The sequence below is a fragment of the Scyliorhinus torazame genome, chromosome 2, assembly GCF_047496885.1.
Source record: "Scyliorhinus torazame isolate Kashiwa2021f chromosome 2, sScyTor2.1, whole genome shotgun sequence".
Taxonomy (NCBI): domain Eukaryota; kingdom Metazoa; phylum Chordata; class Chondrichthyes; order Carcharhiniformes; family Scyliorhinidae; genus Scyliorhinus; species Scyliorhinus torazame.
The window spans coordinates 343,716,975-343,740,479 of record NC_092708.1 but is presented as its reverse complement, the minus strand read 5'-3'; the positions used below and the strand labels follow the sequence as shown (position 1 = coordinate 343,740,479).

Here is a 23,505-nt window from a genome sequence, read left to right as displayed (position 1 = left end):
AAGTAGTAGGAGTCCGGGTCGAACCAAGCTGGGGGTTGGCTATATTTGGGGTTGCACAAGAGCCGGGAGTGCAGGAGGCGAAAGAGGCCGATGTTTTGGCCTTTGCGTCCCTAGTAGCCCGGCGCAGAATATTGCTAATGTGGAAAGAAGCCAAGCCCCCGGGGGTGGAGACCTGGATAAATGATATGGCGGGGTTCATAAAGTTAGAGCGGATTAAGTTCGTCCTAAGGGGGTCGGCTCAAGGGTTTACTAGGCGGTGGCAACCGTTCGTCGAATATCTTGCGGAAAGATAGATAGGGGAGAACAAAGAAGGCAGCAGCAGCGGCCCAGGACTTGGGGGGGGGATGGGGGTGTGGCCTGAGACAAGGCAGTTGCCAATTAGGGCTAGTTTTTATTTTTTGTTATTTAATATTTATTTATTTGTTGTTGTTTTTGTTTAAATTTAAAAAGGTCATTATTATCTGTATTGTTACAATGTTGTGTAAAGGATGCACAATGTACTGTGTTGGTTGACCAAAAATTTTCAATAAAATATTATTTTTAAAAAAAAACTAAAGGAGAACAAATTAGTTTATCATATTCAGGAAATAAATGACAGCATCCAGAAATGAAAACTATGCTGATCTCTACTATCTATTATTGAGTTATGACGCTCTTTGCAGAGCCTATTGTTTGTCCCCGCAAAGTCCCCATCAGCCCTTGGGTCTTGGCGATGTTTTGAGGAAATATATAAAATAGGTCTCCTTTAAAAACTTCTTGGCCTCAAAAACTGGTTTATTTTTCAGTGCTCTGCACCCTTCTAGAAAGAATATTTTACCTGTTTGGATTTCATGTTGCTGTTTGTTTGAAGTCATCTTAAAAAGGGAGAAATAAATGAATAATGGCATCTACTTACAGGCCTTTGATATTTGGAGACATTTTTACCTTCTCCCCAATTTCCTCAGAAAGGATCATTTAACAGGAGTCAACTTTTCATGTCTAGTTTGAGGTACCTTCTGCAACTACTACAGAATCATCGAAGCCCAGTTTAATTAAAGTTTCAGATTGCGAGTCCTGGGACCGTGTGCTAGTTAAATTTTAATGCTAGCCAGCCAACTGTTCATCAATGCCAAAATAACTTCTGAAACTTCTACTTGTATTAGCTATAGTTACCATATATAAAATGGGTGGGTACTAAACTTGTGTGAGATATGTTCATGCTCACGTTCCTCAATACACTTAGGGAATCACAGCAGCTTGTACTTATGCAACACATTAACAACTGTAGTATTAGCTGCCTAGGAAAGCTTTCTTGAGGAATTTTGAGAGATCGGCCTCAGTGAGATGGCTCCCATCATCTACACCAGATTCAAGAAAACTATTCTTTGCACCTTTGCCAACTTTTAACAAGAATTCAACAAAGATGATTGAACCAAATCTGAATAAATTTGATAAGCCAGTGATGATAAATACATTTTAGTTGTTAACTCCCGCTGCCTCCAATTTCTCTCAGGTTTTAAAGTTAGGATACTTCTTTTAAGACAGGCTTCATCACGCATTTCAGAGTGAATGAATGTTGAGATTTATTTCTCCTCTGCTTGCTCAGATATGCTTATCTGAACAGGTGTCACCATATGTCAGAAGTGCTAACTGGTGGGTCAGCCATCTTCTTTTACATAGTAAAACCACAATCCGTTACTGCAAATAATGAAATCCATTTGTGATCATAAGTAAGGACCAGATAGCACTAGAAATAAATATGGAACAGTAAGTATACAGAGGAAATTTTGCAAAACAGACAGCAAATGTATCAGAAACACAGAATTAATGTACGCACTGCAAGACTTTTCCAGGAAACTGTCTATGTCAAGTGACTCTGATTCAGCCACTGCGTTGAGGCATGAGATATTCCAATATATAAAGAGAGGGAGGAACAAGCATACAGTTAATTCTAGAAAACAGCGATGCCACACTGAGAGATTCAAATACAGAACATAGGAACATTGGAACAGTAGGCCATTCAGCCCCCCGAGCCTGTCCTGCCATTCAATGAGATTGTGGTTGATCTGTGACCTAACCTTTGGCCCATATCCCTTAATATTTCTGCTTAACAAAAATCTATCTATCTTAGATTTAAAATTAACAACTGATCTAGCTTCAATTGCTGTCTGTGGGAGAGAGTTCTAAACCTCTGCCACTCTTTGAAGAAAGAAGTCGTTCCTAACATCTCTCCTGAATGGTATGGCCCTAATTTTGAGACTACGCCCCCTAGTTTTACAATCTCCAACCAGTGGAAACAGTTTATCTTTATCTATCCTCTCTTTCCCTATTAATATCTTGAATACTTCGATCAGATCACCCCTTAGCCTTCTAAATTCTAGTGAAAACAGATCTAATTTGAGTAATCTCGCCTCGTAAATTGACCCCTGTAATCCAAGGTATAATTTTTGTAAGCCTATGTTGCACTCCCTTAAAAGCCAAAATATCCTTCGTAAGGTGCGGTGTCCAGAACTGCTCGAAGTCCTCCAAGTGGGGTCTAATCCACTTGTATAACTGCAGTATAACCCCTGTGTCTTTATATTCCAATCCTCTAGATATAAAGGCTAGCATTCAATTAGCTTTCCTGATTATTTTTTTGTACTTGTTCCTGGCATTTTCAGGACCTATGCACCCCAAGTCTCTTTGGACATCCACAGAATCTAACCTCTTTCCATTTAAAAAGTACTCTGCTCTATCCTTCTTTGGTCCAAAATGGATAACCTCACACTTGCTTACATTAAATTCCATCTGCCACAATTTTGCCCAATCACCTAGTCTGATTTCTCCTTGCAATTTTATGATATCTTCTAGGCTGTCTACAATGCCACCTAACTTTGCATCATCCACAAATTTGCATATATGATTTTCTATGCCATTATCCAAATCATTAATGAATAGTGTGAATAATTGAGGCCCCAACACATATCCTTATGGTACACTGCTAATCACCCCCTGCCAAATTGAGGAATTAACCATTATCCCCACTCTCTGTCGCCTGCCATCAACCAGTATCTTAACCATGTCAATAATTTGCCCTCAGCTCTGTGGGCTTCCACCTTAGTTAACAGTCTCGTACGTGGGACTTTATCAAATGCCTTTTGGAAATCCATATAAATGACATCCATCGTCATTCCCCTGTCCACTATCTTAGTCACCTCCTCAAAAAATTCAATAAGATTAGCAGACATGATCTTCCCTTCACGAATCCATGCTGGCTCTCCCTGATCGACCACAATTTTTTCAAATTGTTCAGTTACTCCATCCCTGATTATAGACTCCAGCAATTTTCCCACCAGAGACGTTAGGCTAACTGGTTTGCAATTTCCTGGTTTTCCCCTTTCGCCCATCTTAAAAAGTGGAATGCCATGTGCAATTTTCCAAACCAGAGGGACTACTCCCGAATCTAGCGAACTCTGGAAGATTATAGAATGTGCTCCTCTACTTCTATCAACACACTCGGATGAAAACTGTCAGGTCCTGAGGATTTGTCACTCATTAATTTCCTAGTTAGTGATGCTGTAATTAATTGCATTAAGTCCCTGTCCTCTGTCGATTATTAATTTTTTTCAGGACATCTAGCAAGTTACCATCCTTTTCTACTGTAAACACTGAGGCAAAGTAATTGTTCAACATGTCTACCATTTCCCCACTGTCACTGACATTATCTCAATTTTCAGCTTTTAGTGGGCCTACATTGCTCTTCACCACCCACTTCCCCTTTTGTGGTAATCACCACTGTTGTGTTTATTAGGAGATGTGTGGTAAGGCCCTGTACTACAGGTACGGGGGTAGTCCCTGCCTGCTGGCTCCGCCCAGTAGGCAGAGTATAAATATGCGTGCTCCCCGTACAGCAGCCATTTCGCCAGATGCTGTAGGAGGCCACACATCTTAGTGTAATAAAGCCTCAGTTGTATTCAACTCTCGTCTTTGTGCAATTGATTGTGCATCAATTTATTGCACTAAAGTTTTCAGAAGATGGACCTCCGCATCAAGCCGGATCGCCTGCAGCTGGATCCGCAATCAAGCAATGCCAAAAAGGACTTTGAACATTGGCTAACTTGTTTCGAAGCTTACATCAGGTCTGCACCAGACCCAAGATCCAGATCCTCTACTCGCGGCTGAGCTAACATTTTTCCGCTTATCCAGGACGCGCCGACCTACGATGAAGCCATGGCGCTACTGAAAGAGAACTACGCCCAGCGGATGAACACGCTCTTCGCCAGACACATACTCTCTACTCGTAGTCAATCCCTGGCGAGCCGTGGAAGATTTCTGGCGCGCTTTAATTCCCCTGGTCAGAGACTGTGACTGTCCGGCCGCCAAGGCCACGGAACATTCGAACGTCCTCATGCGGGACGCTTTCGTCACGGGGATAGTGTCAGACCACATCCGCTAGCGACTTTTAGAGGGGGCCACGCTCGACCTCGCGGAAACCAAAAAGCTGGCGCTATCGATGACAATCGCCTCACGCAATATCCAGGCCTACACCCCCAGCTGCGCAGCCCACTCTCCTACGCATCGTCGACTGCGCAGATGGCCGCCCCACCGGGGACTCCACTCAGCCAACCCTAAGCCAGCTAGCCAACCCCGGGGACCTCAGATGTTACGTCTGTGGGCAGCAAAAACACCCCCGCCAACGCTGCCCAGCCCGCAGCGCCCTTTGCAAGGCCTGCGGCAAGAAGGGGCACTTCGCCGCGGTGTGCCAGGCCCGCTCAGTCGCCGCGATCACCCCGACCCCCCTGCGTACGGTCAGTGTGCGCTGCCATCTTCCCCTCCTCGGACCACCCTCGGCCAGTGGGCACCGCCATCTTTTTCAACCCCCTCCACGTGCGGCCCATGGGCGCCGCCATCTTGTCCAGCTCAGGATCTTCCGTCGCCGCCATCTTGTCTCCCCCACGGCACTTGGGCGCCACCACACCAGGACCCCTGCCCCCCGGGCACCCCATCGTCCGACACCAGCGACGACTGGCCGCGACTCGCCTCGGTCATGATTTACCAGTCTCGCCCGCACAATCTAGCCACCGCCTCGACAAGTGTGAAGATCGATGGGCATGAGATCTCCTGTCTGCTGGACTCCGGGAGCACCAAAAGCTTCATCAATCCCGATACGGTAAGGCGCTGCTCCCTTGCGGTACACCCCGCCAATCAGAGAATCTCCCTGGCCTCCGGGTCCCACTCTGTGGCGATCCCGGGGCACTGTATAGCCATGCTCACGATCCAGGACGTAGAATTCAGCGGCTACCGTCTCTACGTCCTCCCCAAACTCTGCGCTGCCCTGCTACTCGACCTGGACTTCCAGTGTAAACTCCAGAGCCTAACATTGAAATTCGGCGGGCCCCTACCACCCCTTACTGTGTGCGGCCTCACGACCCTAAAGGGTGACCCACCTTCCCTATTCGCAAACCTAACCCCGGATTGCAAACCCGTCGCCACTAGGAACAGACGGTACAGCACCCAGGATAGGACCTTCATCAGGTCCGAGGTCCAGCGGCTGCATCTGGAAGGCATCATCGAGGCCAGCAACAGCCCCTGGAGAGCCTAAGTGGCAGTGGTGAAAACTGGGGAGAAACACCGAATGGCCGTGGACTACAGCCAGACCATCAATCGGTACATGCAGCTCGACGCGTAACCCCTCTCACGGATATCTGATATGGTCAATCAGATTGCACAGTATCGGGTCTTCTCAACTGTAGACCTAAAATCCGCCTACCACCAGCTCCCATCCGTAAGGCGGACCGCCTATACGCTGCCTTCGAGGCAGATGGCCGCCTCTACCATTTTCTTAGGGTTCCCTTCGGCATGTGGTCTTCCAAAGGGAGATGGACCGAATGGTCGACTGGTATGGGCTGTGGGCCACTTTCCCGTACCTAGACAATGTCACAATCTGCAGCCACGATCAGCAGGACCATGATGCCAACCTTGCCAAATTTCTCCGCACTGCCACTCTCCTGAACCTCACCTATCACAAGGAGAAGTGCGTATTCAGCACGAACCGCTTAGCCATCCTCGGCTATGTGGTCCAGAACGGAGTTCTGGGGCCCGACCCCGATCGCATGCACCCCCTCATGGAACACCCATTGCCCCAAGGCCCTCAAACGCCCAGTGGGTCCCAAACTATGCGGACAAGGTCGCCCACTCATCCAGTTCACTCTTTTCCCTGACTGCCGAGGTTCAACAGGCCTTCAACCGTATTAGGGCCGACATCGCCAAGGCGGCGATGCACGCAGTCGAAGAGACGTTACCCTTTCAAGTGGAGAGCGACGCATCAGACGTCGCTCTAGCCGCCACCCTCAACCAGGCAGGCAGGCCCCTGGCATTCTTTTCACGAACCCTTCATGCCTCCGAAATTCGACACACCTCCGTCAAAAAAGAGGCCCAGGCTATCGTTGAAGCTGTGCGGCATTGGAGGCATTACCTGGCCGGCAGGAGATTCACTCTCCTCACTGACCAACGGTCGGTAGCTTTCATGTTTAACAACGCACAGCGGGGCAAGATCAAAAACAATAAAATCTTGCGGTGGAGGACCGAGCTGTCCACCTACAACTATGAGATTTTGTATCGCCCCGGTAAGCTCAACGAGCCCCCCAATGCCCTATCCCAAGGTACATGTGCCAGCACACAGGTGGACAGACTCCGGACCCGGCATGACAACCTTTGTCACCCGGGAGTCACACGGCCTTCATCAAGGCCTGCAATCTGCCATACTCCGTCGAGGAAGTACGGGCAATCACCAGAGACTACCAGGTCTGTGCAAAGTGCAAACCGCATTTCTACCAGCCGGACCGACCGCACCTGGTGAAGGCCTCCTGCCTCTTTGAACGCCTCAGCGTGGATTTCAAAGGGCCCCTCCCCTCCACCGACCGTAACACGTATTTCCCTAGTGTGGTCGATGAGTACTCCAGATTCCCCTTCGCCATCCCATGCCCCGACATGATGTCTGCCACCGTCATCAAAGCCCTCAACACCATCTTTGCTCTGTTTGGCTTCCCCACCTACATCCACAGCGACAGGGGATCCTCATTCATGAGTGATGAGCTGCGTCGGTTCCTGCTCAGCAGGGGTATCGCCTCCAGCAGGACAACCAGCTATAACCCCCGGGGAAACGGGCAGGGGGAAAGAGGGACAACGGGACGTTCTGGAGAGCCGTCAGCTGGCCCTACGGTCCAGAGATCTCCCGGCCTCCCGCTGGCAGGAGGTCCTTCCCAATGCACTGCACTCTATTAGGTCACTCCTATGCACTGCGACTAACGACACACCCCATGAACGTCTCTTTGCCTTTCCCAGGAAGTCCACATCCGGGGTGTCGCTCCCGACTTGGCTCACAGCTCCAGGACCCGTACTCCTCCGTAAGCACGTACGACTCCACAAGGCGGACCCGGTGGTTGAAAGGGTGCAGTTACTCCACGCTAACCCCCAGTATGCCTACGTAGCATACCCCGACGGCTGCCAGGATACTGTCTCCCTCAGGGACCTGGCACCAGGAGGTTCCCCACACACAGACCCCTACGGCCCGGCGCCACCCTCCCCTCCCCCGGTGCACTCAGCAGCAACCCCCCCCGGGACCATCAGTCCTCCCCCTGCCCACGCCCAAGGATGAGGAGAATTTTGGCATGCTCCCGGAGTCACCGAGGACCACACCGCCACCGGAATCGTTGCCACCACTGCGTTGCTGCCAACGTCAGATCAAGGCCCCGGACCGTCTAAACCTGTAACTGGTTCGGGACTGTTAAAGCACCATGTACTGGACTCCAAATTTTTTTTCTTCTCTGTATATTAAAACTTGTTCTGTATATAGTTCTCCGCCACCACCGCCGGACTCAATTTTAACAGGGGGTGAATGTGGTAATTACCACTGTTGTATATATTAGGAAATTTGTGGTAAGGCCCTGTACTACAGTTGTAGGTGGACAGGCGCTGCCTGCTGGCTCCGCCCAGTAGGCGGAGTATAAATATGTGTGCTCCCTGTACAGCAGCCATTTTGCCAGCTGCTGTAGGAGGTCACACATCTTAGTGTAATAAAGCCTCAGTTGTATTCAACTCTCGTCTTTGTGCAATTGATCGTGCATCAGGATTAAGAGACTATACATCAATATAATTAACATATATGGACTTCCAGTGACGTTGATGTGCAGAGCTGTCGCACATCAGGTGGCTCTCCTCCCACGGAACTACAAAATAGCCACTTTTCATTGAAAACTCGACAACTTGTTCCCCCAACCTTAGTAAAACAGGGGGGAAAAGAGAGAAGGGGAAAAATGCCCGGAAAAAGTCAGTCCAGGGACTGAGCAGAGACTAGGAGTGGAAGGAGCCTGGAGCAGAAACAATCGGATGAACCGATCAGTGCACAAGGCGGCGGAGCGTAGGTTTCGCCGGAGCGAAAAGGGCACACTAACCACACACAAAGCCCTCCCTCACTGGGGGGTAGCTGGATGATGTTCTTCTCGGAAGCACTGAGGGAACACAGGCAGGAAACAAAAATGGATATCCAGGCAGCGGTGAAGGAAGCAGTGGCTGAAGCCCTGGCACAAATGCAGCTCACCCTGGACAACGCGGAAAAGAGACTGGAGGCCCAAGAAGCGACGATCAAAGACCTGGAAAGGGTGTCAACTGACCAGAATGATCAGATCGTTGCCCTGGAGAAAGAGGTGGCGAGGTTGGTCACGACAAGGGCTGTTTAAAAGGAAAAGTTGGGGACCGAGAAGACAAAACCTGCGGATCGTGGGCCTACCGGAGGGAAGCAAAGGTAGGGGCCCCACAAACTATGTGGCCCAGATGCTGGTGGGAAGGGAGACCTTCCCCAACCCGCCAGAAATAGACGGAGCACATCGGTTGCTGCGACCAAAGGCCAAAGCCGGGGACTAACCAAGGGCAGTAATAGTGAAATTGCACCAGTACCAGGGCCGAGAGAGAATCCTGCGCTGGACAAACAACAGGGACGGGGCGGGGTAAGCGGGGAGAGGAGTGGGGGAAGGGCAGTAGAGAGGGGCAGACTATGAGAAGAGGGGCTGTAGTGGCAACGGTGAAATAGAAACAGATGAGGGCAGAAGGAGAAAGGCATTATGGCCACAAAGGGCCACAACCGAGGGCCCGGAACAAAAAAGCACTGTAAGCAATCACCTAGAATGGTCTCTGGGCGAAGGGGGAACTCGGAGTGCAGGGACATATCCACGTGGCGGATGCTGTTGGCGGCCATGTTGGGTGCCCCCTGGACAAAGGGAAATCCCGGAGCACAGGGGCCCGACCACATGTGGAGAACAGTGACCGCAGCCATCTTGGACGGCCCCCTAAACCCGGAGTGCAGGAGCACATCCACCAGGTAAGTATGGTTAATCCCACAGGAACGGGGGGAGGGGGACAAAAAAAACCCACCAGGATAGTCACCTGGAATGTCAGGGGACTTAATGGCCCAGTGAAGAGATCCAGAGTCTTCACCCACCCGAGAAACGTGAAAGCTGGCATATTCTTCCTCCAAGACACACACCGGCGAGAGCAGGAGCAACTGAGGGTAAGGACGGGCTGGGTGGAACAGACCTACCATTCCTGTTCCGAGGGCCAGGGGAGTGACCATACTAATCAATAAGAGGACGATGTGCACGGCGACAAAGACGGCTACTGACCCAGGGGGAAGGTACTTCATGGTCAGCAGGGCCCTAGTCAGGGCACCGGTAGTTCTCGTTAACGTGTATGCTCCCAACTGGAACAACACGGAATTTATTAAAAAGACCATGGTGGAAATCCCCAATATAGAGGTGCACCGCTTGATCATGGGAGGAGACTTTAACTGTACAGAACCCGCAACAGGACAGGTCGAACCCCAAAATGGGAAAGACCTCCAACAGTCTCTTTATGGAGCAGATAGGGGTGGTCGACCCAGGGTGATTCACCCACTCAGGGGAGAGAGAGTTCTCCTTCTTCTCCCCAGTACATAATGTATATTCAAGGATCAACTTCTTTGTAGTGGGGAAATTGGTGCTTCCAGGGCTGGTCCCGACGGAATACACCACGATCGTAACCTCTGACCACGTTCCACATTATATGGATGTGAGGTTGGAGACGGGCAGTACCCAACACCCCACATGAAGGTTGGACACTGCATTACTGGTCGACAAGGCCTTTAGCGAGAAAATATCACAGGCCTCACCCTCCACGTTCTGGGAGGTGCTAAAGGAAATTATCGCCTTAAAGTGCAAAGAAACAGAGAGGAGAGGGCGACTAGGCAACAGCTAGTCGACTCCATGTTGGAGGTGGACCGTAAATACTCCAAGTCCCCGACCATAGAGCTCCTGGCAGAGAGGAAAAATCTACAGATGGACTTTGACGTGCTCTCCACGAGGAGAGCAGTGCACCAACTCCACAGGGCACGGGGGACCCTATATGAATACAAAGACAAAGCCAGCCATCTGGTGGCGTACCAGCTGAGAAAGCAGGCAGCCACAAGTGAAATCGCGCAAATTAGAGGCAGCAGAGGCTCATTAGAAACAGACCCGACAAGGTCAACAAAACCTTTGAGGCCTTTTACCGGGTACACCTCAGAGCCCGCAGCAAGGGACTCAGAAATGAATTAGTTCCTCGATGGACTAGACATGCCAGTCGTGGGGGAAACAGGGCCTGGAAACACCGCTAGAACACGGCGAGATCATGGAGAGTGTTAGCTTCATGCAGGCGGGGACCAGGACTGGATGGCTTCCTGCCGGACTTCTACAAGAAATTTGCGACAGCACTGGCCCCGCACCTGTGGAAGATGTTCACAGACTCGCTGACGAGAGCACACTGCCACCTACGCTGGCACAAGCCTCAATCTCGCTGAAAGCTAAAAAAGACAAAGACCCAACAGAATGCGGTTCCTACGGACCCATCTTGCTATTAAACATAGACAAAATATTGGCCAAAACCCTATCCAAGAGGCTGGAGAACTGTGTACCAGAGGTGGTCGCAGAAAACCAAACAGGCTTTGTCAAAGGTAGGCAGCTAACATCGAACATCAGGCACCTGCTGAACGTGATCATGACCCTATCTGGAAGCGAACACCCGAGGTGACCAGAGGCAGAAAAGGGCATTCCAGGACCTGTTTGTGGCCTGCAGCTAAGTAGCCAGGGACTGCGACAGGGTAGCCCAAACGACATAGGAAAGGGGGAGGACTCTGGGAAGCAAGGAAGTGTAACTACACCCAGCGAGAGAGGTGGTGGTGGTGGGCGACGGCGGCGGTGGTTGGGGGTTGGGGGGGGGGGGGGGGTAGAGAGAGAGAGAGAGAGAGAGAGAGAGAGAGAGAGAGAGAGAGAACCGGTGAAATGTGAGAGAGTTTTCTCTCATTTACAAAGTTTGAAAGCTGAAGTGGTGCTGTTTCAGGAGACCCACCTGCAGGTAAGGGACCAGACCAGGTTCTGTGAGAGTTGGGTTAGCCAGGTGTTTCAGTATTTGACAACAGGGCCCATACTTATCAATAAAAGAGTTTGATTTCAGACGGAGAAGGTGGTAGCAAACCAGGGCAGCAGGTAAGTGATAATTAGGGGGACATATGGAGGGCAAGTCGGTATTGCTGGTGATTGTGCACGCCCCAAATTGGGATGACGTGGAGTTTATGAAGAGGATGCTGTCTACGATCCCTAATATGGATATGGACCAGTTGATTTTGTGGGAGATTTGAACTGCTTTTAGAGCCCCAAGCTGGATCAGTCTAAGCCGAAGTCGCTGGCCCCTTTGGGGGCAGCAAAAATACTGGCAGCGTTCATGAAGGAAATGGGTGGAGTGGATCCATGATGGTTTCTGCATCCTGGGGGTAGGGAATTCTCCTTTGCCTCTCCTGTGCCGAGTATGTATTCGCGCATTGACGTTTTTGTGATGGGGAGAGTCCTGGTGCTGGGAGTGAGGAATATTCCACGATAAGTGATTTCAGACCATGCTCCGCACCTGGTGGATGTGGCTTTGGAGAAGGGGCCGGCCCAGCGTCAGCGTGGTATTTTGATGTATGGCTGTTAGAGGATTTGTGATTTTGTGTTAAGATGGCATGAGTGATTGATGAATATGTGGGGTTCAACAAGAATGGGAGGTGTCGCCCTCAGTATCGTGGGAGGCTCTGCAGGCGGTGATGCGAGGGGAAGTAATTTTGTACAAGGATAGGAAGTTGAGAGAGAAGCGCCAGCGTTGATGGAAGAGATTCTGGAGGTAGATGGCAGATATTCATGTGACCCCACACAAGAGCATCTGGCTAGTAGAAAGAAGTTGTACGTGCAATGTGACCTGCTATCCACCGATAAGGGAATGCGGCACTTTGCGGCGTTCGAGGGGGTAATGTACAAATACGGAGAAACGGCCAGTCGCTTTTGCCGGTCAGCTGAGGTGGCAGGAGGCCTGCCGGGAGATTGTATGGATTTGGGAGTCGGATAGTAGGTTAGTGTCGGCGTCGCATAAAGTTAATGGGCCGTTTGAGATGTTCTGTAAGAATCTTTATAGTCTGAGCCGCCGGAGGAGGAGTCGGATATGTTGACGTTTTGGAGGGTTTGGAGTGTCCCACGGTGAAGGAGGAGGATCGGGAAAGGTTGGAGGGGCTGCTGAGAGGGAGGAGATCAGAACAGCAATTAGGCAAATGCATCTAACGGTGGCCTGCTCAGAACAATTAAACGCGCTGGAGCCGGATGGGTTCCCAGTGGAGTTTTATAAAACGTTTGCTGTTTGACTTGTGCCGCTGCTGGTGTGGGGATGTTTGAGGACTCAGTGGATCGGGTGTCTCTTCTGGTGACAACGATGCAAGTGTCCATCTCACTTCTGCTAAAGCAAGATAAAGACCTGCTGGAGTGTGGGTTGTATCGTCCGATTTCTTTTTTTTTTAAATTTAAGAGTCTCCAATTCGTTTTTTTCCCCAATTTAGGGGCAATTTAGCAAGGCCAATTCATCTATACTGCACATATTTTTGGGTTGTGGGGGTGAGACCCATGCAGCCACAGGGAAAATGTGCAAACTCTACACAGACAGTGACCCAGGGCTGGGATTCAACTCGGTCCTCAGCGCCGTGAAGCAGCAGTGCTAACCACTTCGCCACGCCAATACTGTCGATTTCATTATTAGACACCAAGATTCTGGCGAAGGTGTTGGCGCTGAGGTTGCAAATGTGTCTTCCGCAGGTTATTGGGGAAGATCAGACGGGGTTTGTGAAGAGTAGATGCTTGTTGTCCTATGTAAGGCGACTTTTGAATGCAATATTGTTCCCGGAGAAAGGGAGGGAGCAAAAGGTCATTGTGGCATTGGATGCTGAGAAGGTCTTTGATAGGGTAGATTGGGGATATTTATTTGCAGTGCTGGAACGGTTTGGGATAGGGCTGAAGTTGGTGGATTCGGTTATTATAGAAGGCGCCTAAAGGGCAGCACGGTGGCGCAGTGGTTAGCATTGCAGCCTCACGGCGCCGAGGTCCCAGGTTCGATCCCGGTTCTGGGTCCCTGTCCGTGTGGAGTTTGCACATTCTCCCCGTGTTTGCGTGGGATTCGCCCCCACAACCCTAAGATGTGCAGGGTAGGTGGATTGGCCACGCTAAATTTCCCCTTAATTGTAAAAAAAATTAATTGGGTACTCTAAATTTTTTTTTTTTAATGTTTTTAAATATAAGGCACCCAAGGCCATACAAACAATGTGAGCTTGGGATACTTTCAGTTGCACAGGGGAATGAGGAATTTATGCCTTATGTCCCCCCCCCTTTATTTGCATTGGCAATTGAGCCATGGGCCATTGCCTTGATACTTCGGATACTCGGAGAAGGATAGTAAGAGGGGTGGGGTCGAACACAAGGTGTGCTTGTATACTGATGATCTTTTTATATGTAGCGGATCTGATCCCCACAATGGGTGACATCATGGCGCTGCTGAAGCGATTTGGGACTTTTTCAGGGTACAAATTGTATTGGGAGAAAAGTGAGTGTTTCCCGATCGTTCAGCCGGAGCAAGAGGTTAATTTGGGGGCATTACCGTTTTGTCTTACAGGTACCCATTTTAGATGCAATGGCGTGCAGGTAGCCTGGAATTGGACTCGGTTTCAGTAATTGAATTTTACGAGCTTTGGTGAACAGGGTTAAAGCGGACTTGCAGAGGTGGAACAGCCTGCCTCTGTCCTTGGCTGGTAGAATTTAGTCGGTGAAAATGGATGTCCTGCCAGGTATTTTGTTCTTATTTCAGTGCTTGCCGTTTTTTTTGCCAAAATCCTTTTTTGGGGAGTCGAGAGATTGATTCTGGCATTCATCTGGGAAAAGTAGCTAGAATTCGGAGGACAATACTTCAGAGGGAACGGCAGTAGGGGGGATTGGCGTTGCCAAGTCTGCTATATTACTATTCGCCAGCAAACGTGGAGAAGATGCTGGGATGGTGTGGAGATCCTGAGGCTATATGGGTGCGGATAGAGTCGGGTTCATGTAGGGGATCGGGGTTGAGGGCATTGATGGTGGCTTGGCTACCTTTATCTCCGGGGAAGTATTCAGGGAATCCGGTGGTGGATCCACATTGAAGTTATGAAGACAGTTTCAGCAGCACTTCAAATTGGGAGCCGTATCAAAGTTGGTGCCGCTCTGTGCCTATCACATGTTCAAGCCGGCGAAGTTGGACACTAGGTTTCGGGGATGGGAAATGAAGGGGGTTGCGGTAATGAAGGATGTTTCTGGAGGGCTGCTTTGAGGAGTTGGAGAAATTTGGACTTTCACGGGCGGATACATTTCGATCTTTACAGGTGCGTGACATCGCGAAGATGATCTTTCCAACGTTCCCTGTGGTGCCGTCTTCCTGGTTGCTGGAGAGGGTTTTGTCATTTCGCAGGGACAGAGGAGGGGAATACCTCAGAGATTTATAGGAGGCTTATAGCGGAGGAGGAAGTATCCTTGGAGGGGCTACGGCCAAGTGGGAGGAGGAGTTGGGTTTCGACCTGGAGGAGGGTGTGTGGTGTGAATGCAACGTCATCATGCACAAGGTTAGGGCCATACAATTGAAGGTAGCACACAGGGCCCCTTTGATCAAATGCAGGATGAGTGTGAGCACTGTGGAGGGATCCAGCTAACCATGTACACATGCTCTGGTTGCGTCCTAAGCTCATGAGGTTTTGGGTCTCCTTCTTCGGCACCATGTCAACGATCCTACAAATTGAACTGAAGCCTTGACACCTCAGGGCCATATCTGGGGCATCGGACCTGTAGTAGCTGCAGACTGGGGCAGGGGCTGATGATTTGGCTTTCGCCTGGTTCCTTGCTCGAAGGCGGGTGTGGATGGGATGGAGGTCAGCTTCTCCACCCAGTGACTTGGTATGGCTGGAGGAATTTTTTTTTCCAATTAAGGGGCAATTTAGTGTGGCCAATCCACCTACCCTGCACATCTTTGGATTGTGGGGACGAGACCCACGCAGACAAAGGGCGAACGTGCAAACTCCACAGGACAGTGAACCAGAGCCGGGATCGAACTCGGGTCCTTGCTGCCGTGAGGCAGCGGTGCTAACGACAGCGCCACCATGCCGCCTGGCTGGGGTATCTTATGGAATTTTTGTTAGCACGAGAAGATTAAGTACACCATGAGGGGAGCAATTGAAGAATTTTACCGAAGGTAGCAGTGTTTAATTGTTCTGAGCAGGCCACCGTTAGATGTTTTTGGGGGGGGGGGGGAGCTGTTTGGAGTCCTGTTCGGTTTTCTTGGGGGGGGGTTGTGCACTTTGTTGTTATGTATAAAATTTAAAAAGTGGAATAAAAATATTTTAAACATAAGTAAAAGGGTCCACTTCCAAGCGGCCCCTTTGGGGATGGCGACGGTTTTTGCTGCTTTCATGGAGGAGACAGGACTCGCGGACCCATGGCGGTTTATGCACTATGGGGTTATGGAGTTCTCGTATTTTTCTCCTGTGGACAAGGTGTATTCCGCGTCATGGGTAGGACTCTTCTCCGTGGGGTGAAAAAGGCAGGCTATTCGGCGGTGGTTATTTCTGACCATGCTCCACATCTGTTAGATCTAGTGCTGGAGGAGGGCCGGTCACAGTGCAAAGGATGTTGGATATTGGGTTCTGCGGGAAGATTGTGAGCCATAAATAAATCTGTGAAGTTCAATGAGAATGGGTGGGAGGACGACAAGGGGCACAAGTGGTTAGAACTGCTGCCTACGGTGTTGAGGGCCTCAGTTCGATCACGGCCCCGAGTCACTGTCCGTGTGGAGTGTGCACATTGTCCCCGGGTCTCAATCCCACAGCCCAAACGTGTGCCGGTTAGGTGGATTGGTCACGCTAAATTGCCTCTTAATTGGTAAAAAATAATTGGGTATTCTAAATTTATATTAAAAAACAAAAATAATGTGTTTTAAATAAGAATGTGTTGGTCTTGCCCTCTACTCTGTGCGAGGCGGTCATTATAAGAAGGACAAGAAGGAGAGCCAGAGGTTAGTGGATGAGATTCTGGGTGGTGGACCCTGGGTATGCGAGCGACCAAACTGCAGAACTATTGGCACGCAGGAAAAAGCTGCAAATGTAGTTTGATCTGCAGTTTACGGGTAGGGCGGTGCGCCAGTTGAGTTTGAGGGGGGTGGTGTATGAATATGGGGAGAAGACCAGCCGTTCCTTGGCTCACAAGTTGCTAGGGAGATCATCCAGGTTAGGGATTCAGAGGGCAGGCTGGTTTCCGCCCCGGACAAGGTGAACGGGGCATTCGGAGTCTTTTAGGTTGCAGTCGCCAGAGGATAAGTAGGGATTGGCAGAATTTTTAGAGGGTTTGGAGTTTTCCACAGTGGGGGAGGAACTGCAGGAAAAGCTGGAGGCACTGCTGGGATTGGAGGATGTGCGAACAAAGTTAGGAAAGATGCAGGCAGGGAATGCGCCGGGGCCAGATGAGTTCCCGGTGGAATGCTACAAGAAGCTTGTGGATCAGCTTCTTGATGGGGATGTTTCACAATTCTCTGGCGTGGGTTTCTCTTCCTGGGACGCTTGTGGAGGCATCCATCTCCCTGATCGGATTCCACAGAAATCAGGTTGTATCGCCCAATTTCATTGCTCAATGTAGACGCAAAGCTTTTGGCCAGGAAACTGGCGTTGAGGTTGGAACCTGTCTCCCAGAGGTAGCTGGGGAGAACCAAACGGGATTTGTGAAGGGCCGAAAGTTGCTGTCCAATGTAAGGCGACAACTTAAATGTGGTTCGCACCCCTGCAGTTGGGCCGGGACCTGAGATAATGGTGTCGCTGGATACAGAAAAAGCATTTGACAGGGTAGAATGGAGGTACCTCTACTACCTTTTTGAGGTTTTTGAGAAGTATAGGTTGTGCCCTAGGTTTGTTTTGTGGATGTGGTTGTTGTATGAGGTTTCTTCTACCAGCGTTCATACCAACACCATGAATTCAGTCTTTTCAGTTGCACAGGAGGACAAGGCAGGGGTGTCCTATGTCTCCCCTCTTGTTCGCATTGCCGATTGCCCCGAGGGCTTCAAATAAGTGGAGAGGGATAGTTAGGGGTGGGGTGGAACACAGGGTGTCCATATATGTGGATGACCTTCTGCTATATGTGAGGAACCCTGGGTCAGTCATGGGGCACATAATGAGTATATTAAAGAACTTGGCTCCTTCTCTGGATACAAGTTACATTTAGGGAAGAGAGTGTATTTTGTGGTTAACACTTCAGGGAGGGATGCTGGTCTGGGGTGCTACCTTTCCATCTGGCTGGGGCTAGCTTTCAGCATTTGGGGTCCAGGTGGCCTTGGATTGGATGTAGCTCCATAAATTAAATTATGCCAGCCTAGCGGGTAGAGTTAAGGCTGACCTGCAAAGGTGGGACAATCTCCCATTGTCCTTGGCGAGCCGGGTTCAATCGATCAAGATGTGCGGGCTTGCAAGAGGGTAGTAATTCTGGCATCCATGGATGGATTTTGGGGGAGGATCTGGTCTCAGTGGAAGTGGTGAAGGCCAAATGGAAGGAGGAGTTGGGGCCCATATTGGAGGATGTGTGGAGTAAGACCCTTCGCAGGGTGAACGCCACGTCATCCCGTGCAAGGCTGAGCCTGATCCAGTTCAAGGTACTGTTTAGGGTACTAAAGCAAGGATGAGTTGCTTCTTGCAGGGATTGAGGATAGGTGCAAGCATTGTTTCAGAGGGTGCAAATCACAAGCACATATTCTGGTCCTATCCCAAGTTTGAGAGTTTTTGGTCTCTTTTTTCAGCACCATATCAGCGAATCTGAACCTTGAGCTTTAGTGGCTATGTTAGGGATATTGGGTCTGCCGGAGCTGCGGCCTTCGCTTTGCTGGTTGCTTAGAGGCAAATCCTGATGAATTGGAGGCTGGAGACTACACCTACTGCTTTGGGGGGGCTAGATTACTTGATGGAGATTTTGTACCTCAAGAAGGTCAAATACACCATGAGGGGGTCAATTGGAGAGTTTTTAAAAAATTATATTTTATTACAAACATGTATCAAAACAGGTTACAGCGAATAAACATTCCGGGAAACATACTTCCCAACAATCAACTATACAGTCTGTACAGATTTTCCCTCCTATTTCACCCCCCCTCCCCTGCAGCGAACAGCCCCTCAAACACAGTCACAAACATCCCCCATCTTTCCTCAAACTCCCCTGAAGAGCCCCTTAACTCATACTTTATCTTCTCTAATCGCAGGAAGTCGTACAGTTCACCCAGCAAGCTGCTACACCCGGAGGCGATGCTGACCGCCACTCCAGCAAAATTCGCCGCCGTGCAATCAGAGAGGCGAAGGTCAAGATATCGGCCTTCCTCCTCTCCATGAGCTCCGGCTTCTCTGTAACCCCAAATATCACCACCAAAGAGTCCGGGTCCACCTCCTCCTCCACTATCCTGGCTAAGAACGCAAACACTCCCGCCCAGAATCTTCCCAAAGCATGTGCGCATGATTCGCTGGCCCCCACCCACACCTTTCACTCATCTGCTACCCCCTGAAAGAATCCACTCATTCTCGCCCGAGTCATATGCACCCTGTACAGAGAACATAGAAGGAGGTCATTCGGCCCAACGAGTCTGCACCAACCTGCTTAAGCCCTCACTTCCACCCTATCCCCGTAACCCAATAACCCCATCTAACCTTTTTGGACACTAAGGGCAATTTAGCATGGCCAATCCATCTAACCTGCACATCTTTGGACTGTGGGAGGAAACCGGAGCACCCGGAGGAAACCCACGCAGACACGGGGAGAACGTGCAGACTCCGCACAGACAGTGACCCAGTGGGGAATCGAACCTGGGACCCTGGTGCTGTGAAGCCACAGTGCTAGCCACTTGTGCTACCGTGCTGCCCTGTGCACCACCTTAAACTGTATCAGGCTCATCCTTGCACAAGAGGAGGTCCCGTTTACCCTACGCAGTGCCTCACTCCATACTCCCCAATCGATCTCCCCTCCCAACTCCGCTTCCCATTTCTCCTTGATCTTCACCACCCGCTTGCCTCCCTGCTCCCCCAGCCACTTGTATATGTCCCCAATTCTTCCCTCCCCTTCCACATCCGGAAGCAGCAGTTGCTCCAGCAGGGTGTATCCTGGCAACCCCCTTCAGATCTTTCGCACTAAGTCCCCAACCTGCAGATGCCTGAACTCACTTCCCCTCGGTAGCTCTATCCTCTCCCTTAGCTCCTCCAGACTGGCGAACCCTTCACCAAATACAGATCCTTCACCTTGACCAGCCCCACTTCCCTCCACCTCCTGCCTACTTTATCCATCCCCACCCCCCCTCCCCCAGCTCAAACCCATGATTCTCGCACAGCGGTGTGAGCACCGACATCCCTTCCACCTTAAAATGCCTCCTCAACTGATTCCATATCTTCACCGTGGACTGCACCACCAGGCTCCCCGAACACCTACTCAGAGCCATTGGCAAGGCTGCCGTCACCGTCGCCCTCAAATTAGACCCCTTACAAGATTCCTCCTCCATCCTAACCCACTCCTATCCCTTCTCCTTCCTACCACCGCCGCACCTTGCTCACATTCGCCGCCCAATAATAATGAAGCAAGTTCGGCAACGCCAACCCCCCCCCCACCCCCGCGCTGCATCTGTAGCAGGGTCCTCCCCACCCTCGGCACCTTCCCCACCCATACAAAGTCAGAAATGATCATGTGCACTTTCCGAAAAAAGGCCTTTGGTATAAAGAGCGGAAGAGCTTGAAAGATAAACAAGAACCTCGGCAGAATATTCATTTTCACCACTTGGACCCTCCCCGTCAACGTGAAGTGCAATGTATCCCACCGCTTAAGATCCTCCCTAGCCTCCGCTACCAGCTTCATTAAGTTCCACCCCGGCTCCTCATCCATTCCCTCGCTATCTGAATCCCCAAATACCTAAACCTATCTATCCCTCGCGGTCATAAATGGCATCCCCCCTTAAATTAGACCGCTGTGCCTGCTCATTCACCGGGATTACCTCACTTTTCCCTACATTCAGCTTGTACCCCGAGAACCCTCTAAACCTCCCCAGCAGGCCCATAATCCTTCCCATACTCTCCAACGGATCTGAAACATACTGCAAGGGGTCATCAGCATAGAGCGACACCCGATGCTCCCTCTGTCCCCTCATAATCCCCCGCCAGTCTGCCGACCCCCTGAGAGCCATCGCCAATGGCTCTATGGCCAGTGCAAACAGCAGCAGCGACAGCGGGCACCCTTGGCTCGTACCCCAGTGTAAGTCAAAGCTTTGTGAGCTCATATCATTCATCCTCAACTTTGCCCTTGGTGCCACATACAGCAACCGTACCCATGCCAAAAATCTCAGCCCAAACCCAAACCCTCAAACAAGTACCGCCACTCCACCCAATCAAATGCTTTCTCCTCGTCCACGGACACCACCACCTCTGGTACCAGAGCCCCCGACGGATTCATCACCACATTCAACAGCCGTCTTATATTACTCGCGAGCTGCCTGCCTTTCACGAAGCCTGTTTGATCTTCTGCCACCACCCCCAGGACACACTCCTCCCATCCTCCCCGCCAACAACCTAGCCAATACTTTCATATTCGTGTTCAATAGTGATATGGGCCGATACAACCCATATTCCACCGTGTCCTTCCCCTTTTTCGGGATTAGTGTGATTACTGCATGCCTCATCGTCTCCGGCAACTCCCCCTTCTCCAGTGCTTCATTAAACGCCTCCAACAGATGTGGTGCCAGGTCCATCGCAAATTCCTTATAAAATTCCGGCGGGTACCCATCCGGCCCAGGGGTCTTCCCCGACTCAATTGGAGGGTTCTGCCAGAGATGGCCACCATTTATATTGTATTTCAAGGAATTGGTCACTGTTAGCTGTTAGAGGGGGAGGGGAACAATGGGGGGGGGGGGGGAAGTGTTTTGGTTTACTAATTGTTTTTGTTTTTTTAGTGTATTGTTCTTTGGATTTTTTGGTATAAAATGACAAGTTTAATACATCTTTTAAAAAAGTTTCTGGTCAATAGAGACCGTGGGATATTAATGTTGGGGAATTCAGCAATGGGGAGGAGGGGGGGGGGGAGAGAAACATGGCAGAGAGTTTGGGGGGGGGGGGGAACATGCCAGAGAGAGATGGGGCAGAATAGAAAGAATGAGGGGGAGGGGGGCTTATCAGCACATGCTATTTGGGCCGATCGGCCCTCTTATGTGCTTTAGATTCTAAGTGATCACAAATTAAACTGCAATACAATACAAGTCGCCATAGTCCCAGGTGACCATAGGGCTGCCTTCCCCTTTATGGTGGTTGGGGGGGGGGGGGGGGGGGAGGAGGAGTGGACTGGTGGTGATTTAACCTGAGGTACACCACATTTCAGGCGAGGGGCAAGGTTGTACAGGAATAACCATGAATAAGAAATTAAACTACCCCTCCGGAAACGATCAGTTATCGTTTCGATTTACAAAAGTAAACAGGCATCCAAATGGGATTATGGTGAAAAGGAAATCCTACAGCAGACACCAGCCAAACATTGCGCTGCAGGGTGCACTCGTGTCAAACGGGAACGGTAAATATATGAGCAGGGCGCCAACCCCCAGGGGCAGCAGTGGGTAAACTGGAGGGAGGCGCCGGCAGAGCCCCCAGGCCCAGGGTGGCAGAGCCCCCAGGCCCGGGGTGGCAGAGCCCCCATGCCCGGGGTGGCAGAGCCCCCATGCCCGGGGTGGCAGAGCCCCCATGCCCGGGGTGGCAGAGCCCCCATGCCCGGGGTGGCAGAGCCCCCATGCCCGGGGTGGCAGAGCCCCCATGCCCGGGGTGGCAGAGCCCCCATGCCCGGGGTGGCAGAGCCCCCATGCCCGGGGTGGCAGAGCCCCCATGCCCGGGGTGGCAGAGCCCCCATGCCCAGGGTGGCAGAGCCCCCATGCCCGGGGTGGCAGAGCCCCCATGCCCGGGGTGGCAGAGCCCCACTCCAGTGTCCAGCCCAAGCTCTCTCCAGTTCAACCGCTCTGAGGGCGCGAGAGCCGCTTCCAAAACTCCCTCCTCCAACCTTTACCTCCACTTCAGCATTTTCCTGCCCGTCCTTTGTGCCGCCTTTGCCACTTTTCCCAGTTTTAGGAGGTTCCTGGAAGTGAGAGAGATGCAGAGATAAACCATCACGCCGGAGTTGAGGAACAAGAGGGCGGAGAAGTCTACAGTTAATCCCCCCGCCCCGTTACTGGCTGCCGCTCCGGGCAGGAAGGGGGCCACCAACCCCACCGCCGAGACCCCGAGGCCGCCGGTGACCCAGTCTGAAGACTGGGCTGGCCCAGCCGGGAGGGACACCGCCCATTTCCCCCTCCTCCCCCCGGGCGGGGGAGGCACACAGACAGCCCGGGGGGGGGGACTGTCCGTTCCCCTCTCAATGCACTGCCCCAAGAAACACAACATCCCCGGCTCAGGCCGTAGCTCCCACCACCTGAGCGCCCAGCAGCCAGCCTCACCTTGTCTTTCTTGTTTTTATTGGGCATTTCCAGTGCGGGCCGGTCCGGCCCAGCCCCCTCTGCCCGGCCGCCGTTCCCTTTCCTCAAGCCCCGGCTCCAGGCGCCTGCTCAGCCCTCACTGCCATTGGCCGCCCGGACACACGTGACCAGCCAGACCCTCCAAGGCATCTTTCACAGGGCACATGCTTCAAAACTTCTCACGTGTCGAGAGTAGCAGCAAGCTGCACCACCAAGCTGACCACACTACTCGATCCATCCCTCCCATCACTCACCCCCACCCAGCAGGGCTGCTGTGCCTTATCCTCAGACCCTTCATCTCACCCTCACATTCTCCACTGCTGCATGCCTCTCCACCCACACATCTGACAGCTTACATATTATTTCCTGCCATTGATTGAATCCTGGCAGGCACATCACCTTGCAACACACTCACAAATTCTAACCTGTGAACTTGCTTTCCACCCACCGTAACCCCACTTGCCAACTTCACACATCACAGGAGGCAGCAGGTGAGATCCAGCAAAGGCCCTAACCCCTTGGAGGGAACATTTATCTGTGTTACAGGGCGAGCAACATGTGAGGCTGTTGCAAATGATGTCGCCAAAAACATCCAGGATGACGGTATGCAGCCGAGTTCTGCACAGA

At 51.2% G+C, this 23,505-nt stretch overlaps 1 protein-coding gene across 2 annotated transcripts in view; it reads right to left on the bottom strand.

Moving 5' to 3' along the window:
• LOC140403055 (serine/threonine-protein phosphatase 2A 56 kDa regulatory subunit gamma isoform) overlaps window positions 1-22,978 on the bottom strand; it is a 291,236-nt gene extending 268,258 nt beyond the window's left edge. For both annotated transcript variants that reach the window (XM_072490720.1, XM_072490721.1), the window contains exons 1-2: window positions 22,861-22,978; window positions 22,434-22,502 (exon numbers count right to left, since the gene is read on the bottom strand). In XM_072490720.1, coding sequence (XP_072346821.1) covers window positions 22,434-22,502; window positions 22,861-22,887 — 96 coding nt within the window. In that variant the 5' untranslated portion in view covers window positions 22,888-22,978. The remainder of the gene's footprint in view (window positions 1-22,433; window positions 22,503-22,860) is intronic.
• Window positions 22,979-23,505: the final 527 nt, after the last annotated feature.